We start from the raw sequence: 7890 nt of genomic DNA, 5'->3' as shown, positions 1-7890 counted from the left end.
CTAGTCAGCCATTCTAACTGCCGGAGCTCAGGACTGGTGCAACAGAGTCCAAATCAATAGCATGAGCAGCAGGTCAAGTTCGTTTCAGATGCAGAGCTTCGAGACCAAAAAGTCTGATCTCGTGTATGTTGTGTATTTGTTGCTGCAAACCACACCAGCATTTTATAGTGGTTTATGCCTGTTTTACATCATTCTTATCAAGGCTGTGTTAAATCTCCATGTTGACCTGGATTTATAGTCAATAAAATGTGTTAATAAGAGTTGCCTGTAGCATAGAGTTTGATTTATGGTTTAGCCTTGGGTTTCACTCGTTAATAAATCCGCAGCAGAGCTACACACACAGCATTGTGCATGATCAGGCTGCATCACACTTTAACTGGAACTGAGTTTACTCTCTCTTCCCCTCACGATGCAGAGTAATGGGCTACACACATGCATTTTACACTTTTTCAGGAGGCGCATGTCAGCTATGGCGAAGCTTGTGCTAAACCCCCGGAGCCTCATACCAGAACAGGTACGGGATAACTCCTTAAAGCAGAATTATAAATAAAGCTTCAGGCCTTACCTGAAACCACCGCTACCTGAAGAGCCTTCCACTGGGGCTTCCAGGAAGCTGTATAAAGCCCTCCTTTAAACCTGGCAGCCCTTTCCCTCCAAACTACACTGAACAAAGACCCAACCTGTGCAAACTGACTTCAGGACTTTGCACTATTAGGATCTTATTTTATTTGGTTGATATTTATTGGTTTTGATGAAATGTGTTTCTTTGGTATCACATTAACACCTAAAGCTATAATAATGTCGTGCACTGTAAACTATTTCCTCGTATATTTAAAGTAAGTTATAGGCAGCGCCGTTGTCAGCAAGTACCTGTTATTGCATTCACAGTGAACTGTAGCTGCTGTAACGCAATTTATAGTATAAAGAATAATACTGTTTTACTACTACAATATTTGACTGTATTTTGTAATTTGGTCTGTCTACTGTATTTTAATATCACAAATTAGTATTGATATATTACTGCTAATTATTCCAAATTTGCAGTAACTAATAAAAGGCAGATAATGACCTACTTTGCTTTATTGATTCACTCACTTGTTTTATTACCTCTCATCCAATTAGTGTGATATGGTCTGCAAAATGTATTTTCCATGCAATGGAAAAGAGCCATTCATCCATTTATATCTGATTGATACAATTAGTGTTGAAACAGCATTTGGATCTTGTTTGCACGTATACACACAGATACCGAGTGCAGTGTTTTGTGCAGAGAACGTGAGGCTACATGTGCAGCTCTAGTTCCCAACGCACACACACACACACAGATGAAGATGTATTCACGTCATGGTAAATGTTAGTGTACAAACAATAATGTGAATTAATGCTCAACAAAGGGTGATTATCAAACAAGGGAGAGGTGAAGGATTCCACAGGTACCAGGGTTGAGAGTGTGATTTCCAGGTAAGTGGTAAGTAAGAGCCCAGGAGACTGAGGAGCTGGCTGAGCGTGAAGCTAACAGACGGCAGTGAGTGATCCTGAAGGCAAAGGAGAGACAAACACAATTAGGGCACAGACAGACAGGTTACAAAAAGTCAAACTTTCAGGCAAGATGGATTTTCAAGCCAGAGATCAGCCGAAAGCGTGAATACCACTTGGTAAGATGATGTTCTGCCAAGAATGGTGGTGATCGATGCTGAGCTTAAATATAAACATATTTAAATAAATAGTGCAGCAGCTGAGTGGATGTCTGCAGAATGGAAAACAACCGGTGCAGCCAGCAGCACACAGAGCGGGGACAGGCCAAACACACACACATTCCATCCCAGAAGCAGGAAGTGACCAGTAGAACCAATATATCCATAATCCAAACACAGTGGATTCATTTATATACAGAGCATCTACTTTGCCCAGGGGCCTTTCAGTGGGTTATTCTGGCCACCGAGAGGAGTTTAACTCAAGATTGACTTTTTTACCTTTTCATATAGGGAGGATTTTCACAGCTTTGTAGTGGGTGGAAGAATTCAGCATTTTACAAGAACATGATGTTTGAGAAAAGTTGTAAATGATCAGTAATATAAATCTCTATCCATCCATTGTCTTCACTGATTATGCTTTGAGGGTCACGGGGGGGAGCTTGAGCCAACCCAGCTGACGATGGCCATGAGATCGCCAACATATTGCCGAGCGAACTTAAACTCCTTTCAGACATGCACTGAACTCCTCCGGACTTTCTCCAGAGGAGGTGCGTGCGTGGACGCAAATGTACGAGTGAGAGCCTCTGGAGTTTCTGCAGCCTTTCTCTTCCTGGCCCGCAAGTGTAAAGTCCACAGTAAGTCCAGAGGAGCCAATGTAAAATGAGATCCTCCGCTGGATTCACAGCGAGTAAACGGGGGTGTTGTTGACGCTTCTAGCACAACAGAGGCAAAAATGAAAAAATAAAACAAATACCTCCAGATGAAAAAGCGGAGCCAGACACTGAAGAAGACGTCAAACGAGTCTGCGGTGATAAGAGCCGTTGTGGTGTTGATGTCCTGTGAAACAAACACAGTGTAATTAATACGATACTTCCTGCATTTGCCTGGTGCACAGCCCCTCAGCTGAACTCCCGCTGAGTTGTTCAAGGAAAGGAAAACTGTGGAGAAAGTCCAGATCCAATCTCCAGAGTTCCCCTGCAGGACATGTCTGAAAGTGGCTCTAAAGTCATTCACACCAGTGGACAACTGATGTAGCCCTGATGTAGGTTACATGTCTTTGGACTGTGAAATCAAATCAGAGCACCCAGAGAAAACCCCCACGCAGATACAGGGAAATCCTTCAAACTCCACACAGAAAGACCCCAGCCAAGCCAGGATTCTAACCAGGAACCCTCTTCAAGTGAGACAACAGTGTTAACCACTGCACCACCGTGCCACCTGTGATATACGTACATTTGTGTAATGGAAATAATTTATCATTATTAAACACCCGATGACTCCTCAGATATTTATCGGGGACCCTGTGGTTGGAAACCAGTGACTTACATTATGCAATTTCCAAGAAAGTTTAATCGGTTTAAGGGCCTGGTCACACATACGTGACTGCAAAGGTCGTGGGTCAAAGATCACCGAAGTTGAACTTGACGCAAACCCACGCTGCGATTTGCCCTGCCACAGGAAGGGAATTTATTTGACCCTGGCTTGCACTGATTGGAAATGAACTTTGCCACTAAAACATTAGCATATGTGTAACTGGCCCGAACACTTGTTAGTACTTTTTCATTTCTGGAGTAAATTTCTTCTTTGCGGTAAATATATACAAAACTATCTTGTGTTGGCTGCCACACTTTATGCGTTGTCCCTGCAATGTCCCAGAATAAGACAAATGTGAGTTCAGTCGGGGGAGTTGGATGTTTGCAGCATGGCAGGAGTGACATTTTGCTTCCTGAAGCTTGTCCATATCACCATTAAGACCCCAAACCTCATCGCATTAAAACAACCTGCTGAACTAACATGAATCAGAAACCGACCCAGAGGAAAGGTCAGAGGTCAGGGTGGTCTGCAGAGCAGCTGTGCAGCAGCTGGGAGAAGGGCCAGCTTTGCCGCAGGCGTTTCATCTGTTCGACTGCTCAAACCCAATCTCGTCTTGTTTCCCTCACAAATCAGATTGTTGAATACTGGAAACAGTCAGAGCGAATATTAGATTCATATATTAAAAAAATTCCATTAAGCACGGACACTGATTTGGTTGCGTTTGGCAAGGTGTTGCTTGATAAATACCTCAGCAGAGGTGAGTCAGGATTTAATCTGGTGATTTTTCAACATAATAGACTAATGGAGCATCACAGCCAAGCAGGAGACTGTTCAGGAGCCAAAACTGCACTTAAAGGGAACAGGGAGGGAGGATGTCCCCTCTGATGACAGTGTGGTGATCTGCTGTATATCTAATAAGGTAGTTCAGCCTTACTTCAGACTTGTAGGTCCATATCAGTATAACAAATACAATGAAAAGAAATACATACAGCACAAAAATATATAGAATGCAATCATCACACTTTAAACGGAACACAGGGATTAAATACTTCCAGACTTTTGCTCTAATCTTTCCAAACAAGTGAGTGTTACTCACTTATGATCAAGTGTTTTTAGTCAGCTAATTGAAACATAAAATGATGTATAAAATTCCTCAGCAGAGCATGAAAGGTATGGACGTTGCTATAGCCACAAAGATGTGACTCGTACTTGTCCATCTTGGAAGCTTGAGCAAAATTCTAAAATTGTTTTTTCACTTTTACTGTGGCTGCCAGTCTGTTTAAAGTTTGATTTTTAATATCTTATTGATTATGCTGTTCATGGCCTGGCCACAGGCTATGATCTTTTAATTCCCTGTTTACCTCTGTGCAGCTTGCGATCTTAGGGTCAAGGGTCTGCTGTCACTTCCTGAATCAAGGCTGAAAACTAGAAGGGGGGGGGAAATGTTTTATGTTGAAATAAGAGAGAAATAAGGAGATATATTTTTCGGAAGGCATAGTGCTGAATTTACTTTGGGTGCCAGGCTCTTATTGGTCTTTTATCTCTACTACTATCATACTTATTCTTATCCTTTTGTATTTTAACCATTTATTTTCTTGTTGTGTAGCACTTTGTACGTTGTGTTGAAAAGTGCTTTTTAAATAAAGTTATTATTATTATTATTATTATTAGTAGTAGTAGTAGTATTAGTAGTAGTAGTAGTACCATTGTTGTTGTTATTATTATCATCATTATTATTATGTATGCACTTCCTTCTGTATTTTAACCATTTTTTTTCTTGTTGTGCAGCACTTTGTACTTTGTGTTGAAAAGTGCTCTTTAAATAAAGTTATTATTATTATTATTATTATTATTATTATTATTATTATTACCTTTCTTCTATATTTTACCCATTTTACATCTTGTTGTAGCACTTTGTGCTGAATTGTGCCCCATTAATAAAGTTATTATTATTATTGTTGTTGTTGTTGTTGTTATATGCCACCTAAAGCTTTTTCAGTTTTTCATGGCTACAGCTGCTTCCCAGGTTCGACAGCCGAGTCCCTCACTGGTTATGTTGCCTCTGTAGAACCTGCAGACTGTGGGCGCAGGGTCTGGAGGTGTACGGGTGTTGGATCACCCCTCCTCGCCACATGGAGGCGCCGCAGGCCCGCAGTCCCGCGTCCCACTTGCTCGCTTGTGAGCGCAGAACAAAACGAGAAAAGAAGTACCGGAGCCGTTAGAGGAGCGAGGGGCTCCAGTTTGAATCGCTGCAGCTCAGATGCTCCCTGTGCGGGCGGTGGAGGGAGCCGCAGCCTGAATGGAGCGGAGCGCACAACTTCTGTCCAGTGTTCACCCTCACCCCGCCGCCGCTGCTGCTGCTGCTGCTGGAGTTTCCTCTCGGATTTTCTCCCTGTGACAAAACGAGCTGGACTTTAACTCTTCTTTCCGCCAACATGTGTCCAGCTGCATTGCTACTGATGCTGGCCGTCGGGATCTACGCAGACAGCATGGAAGGACCAACAGGTAACACGAAGGGGATCAGACATGTTTTAGACGTGTGTGTTTGCATGAGCCCCCGCGCACCTGTGAGGCTCCCTGTGCTCCTGGGCAAAGTTTCCGATGTAAAGTTGTTCGACCCGCTGTCTTGTCTTGTGTCTGTTGGAGTCATGGTCGCATCTCCTCACATCCCTGTTTGCTCAACTTAAAAAGTTGCCCCTGGCTTCATTCAGCGGGGACAACTTTGTGCTTTTTTTTACGCGCAGGGAAACGTGAGATTCATGACACAAGCTCGTGTCTGTTGTGTTTGGGGAGATCTCCTCTTCAGAGTTATCAGACAGGACCTCTCTCCATTCTCCCTCCATGTCTCTCTCTCTATCTCTCTCTTAACTGTCATGTCCTCACTGTCCACACAACATCCCACACCGTGTAAATCACACCCAGGTGATGAAGTCATCCCTCTTTTGGATTTTCTTTTTCCCCAAATTTAATTTTTTATTGCTGATGCACATGAAATGAAACGAGCTGCACACTGGGCTGCATGTTAATAGACTTGATGGAGCATTTTGCATAATAGTGTTTGTGGAGCAAGGGGGAATAATTTGGCTCAGTGTGCAGCAGAGCCCTCTGGGAGGAAAACTTTAGGGGTGAACAAATCAGGAGGCGTGTGTGTGTTTTCCACCGCAACAAAGCAATGCAGCGGAGATGAATTAGTAATCTAAGTGTAGTGCCCCACATAACAGCACAGGCAGATGATGCAAACATTGTCTGTGTGTGTGTGTGTGTGTGTGTGTGTGTGTGTGTGTGTGTGTGTGTGTGTGTGTGTGTGTGATGCAGGCAAAGTTTGACAGACAGAAGTAGTTCTCAGAGAGGAGAGCTGAGACTTTCAGTTGTAATACCTGAAATCCACAGTGTCTACCCGAGTTCAAATCCCCGTCTCTTTGCCTGTTCAACATTTGAACGGCTGAAGCAGTTTCTGAAGATTTCTCTAAAAGGCCCCCCCCTGAACCTCATCTTTTGTGGAATGTTTTGGGGGGGGGAATACAGTTGCAAGAAAGAGATGTCCCAGCGGTCACACCCTGTCAAGTTGGTCTCAAGTGAAAGTGCCAGCTGGTTTATTCCAGGAAGGCTCTGCGGCGGAGCATGTGTGCGTTGTGGCTCTGATATAAATACTGGTACATGGGTGTCAGTTACACAGCCACCAGAAGCAGTTGCTCGAACAGACGCGCGGCGAACCACTCCCTGCTCTCCAGGATCAAACTGGTCCTGAAGGCAAGATTTAATGCAACACGCCAACTGTCTAATGAGCTTACACACAACAACACGGGAGGACGTCTCATCACCATTTGGCTTTAATTCAGGTTATTTGTTGGAGATGAATTCTGTTGTCAATAATGGACGCAGACGGAACAGATGAAGCTGCTCCTAATATTGTTTCTGGCGTCGAACTGAAATGTGTGGTAGTATCAAATCGTCAGTTGTCATGTTTTATTTATGAATATTTCTGATTTGTGACTATTTCATCTCCACAAATTTCTGCTTTTCTTTGACAGTTTCACATTTGTATCTTCATCAAAGGATTGTTGTCGTTATCGGTGAGTTTTCGGATTTCACAGTTGGCCAGAAAACAATGAAAAAAACACAAATTTCAGATGTCTTGTTTTGTCCCACCAACTGTTCAAAAGACATTCACTTTACTGTCATAGGAGAATAAGCAAATAAAAAAACGTTCCCACCTGAGAAGCTGAAGCCAAATCATTTTGACGTTGCCTCTTAAAAAAAGGGCTCGTACTTAAAATACACATGCACAGTAATTTCTTGTCTTGGGACTAATTAATTAATTGTGCTGCCAGTATTTGAGCACAGGAAGACATTACACATTTCAAACTGTAATTGACTTGTTCAGTTTCAAAATGTACAGTCTATAAGGGACCATTTGAAGCTGTTTACCCTGTAATCCAGCAGAGGGAGCTCCGTAAAATTCTTTGTCAACGTGATCTTTTCCAAGACCTGTTTACCAATCAGTAAACTAAGCTAATGAATAATAAAGGAGGAGAACGATAGTGAGCGCTGCCACTTACCCATTCAGAACAGTGTTTTATAAGTATTTCAGGTTCTTCCCTGTAGATGGTAACACAGATAAGATAAGGCTGTCGGCTGAACGACTCAGCACCAGCTCCCTCTCTCCAGTGATAACGAACCCGGGGAGGCCCCTGCTGGCTGTCTACCAAACACCCAGCCGAGCGCTGCAGTGTCAGGTGGACAAACTGGTCTGAGGGATTTTCATGCAGGGGAAATGCAGGAGGAAATGTAAAGATTATACCCTGGGAGGGATGAACAACGTTGGAATTAGTTTCAACAAATCATGTGCCAATTCAATTTCATTTGAGGAAAAATCATTTGA

The 7890-nt window shown here is 43.0% G+C and overlaps 1 protein-coding gene across 4 annotated transcripts in view; it reads left to right on the top strand.

Annotated features, from left to right (window-relative positions):
* Positions 1-5217: 5217 nt before the first annotated feature.
* ptprua (protein tyrosine phosphatase receptor type Ua) overlaps positions 5218-7890 on the top strand; it is a 195975-nt gene continuing 193302 nt past the window's right edge. For 3 of the 4 annotated variants that reach the window (XM_034599998.1, XM_034599997.1, XM_034599996.1), the window contains exon 1: positions 5218-5513. In XM_034599998.1, coding sequence (XP_034455889.1) covers positions 5444-5513 — 70 coding nt within the window. In that variant the 5' untranslated portion in view covers positions 5218-5443. The remainder of the gene's footprint in view (positions 5514-7890) is intronic. The other variant, XM_034599999.1, reaches the window with a different exon arrangement.

This window comes from Hippoglossus hippoglossus, chromosome 11 (assembly GCF_009819705.1).
Source record: "Hippoglossus hippoglossus isolate fHipHip1 chromosome 11, fHipHip1.pri, whole genome shotgun sequence".
In the NCBI taxonomy this organism is placed as follows: Eukaryota; Metazoa; Chordata; class Actinopteri; order Pleuronectiformes; family Pleuronectidae; genus Hippoglossus; species Hippoglossus hippoglossus.
This window is presented reverse-complemented; position numbering and strand designations above follow the sequence as displayed.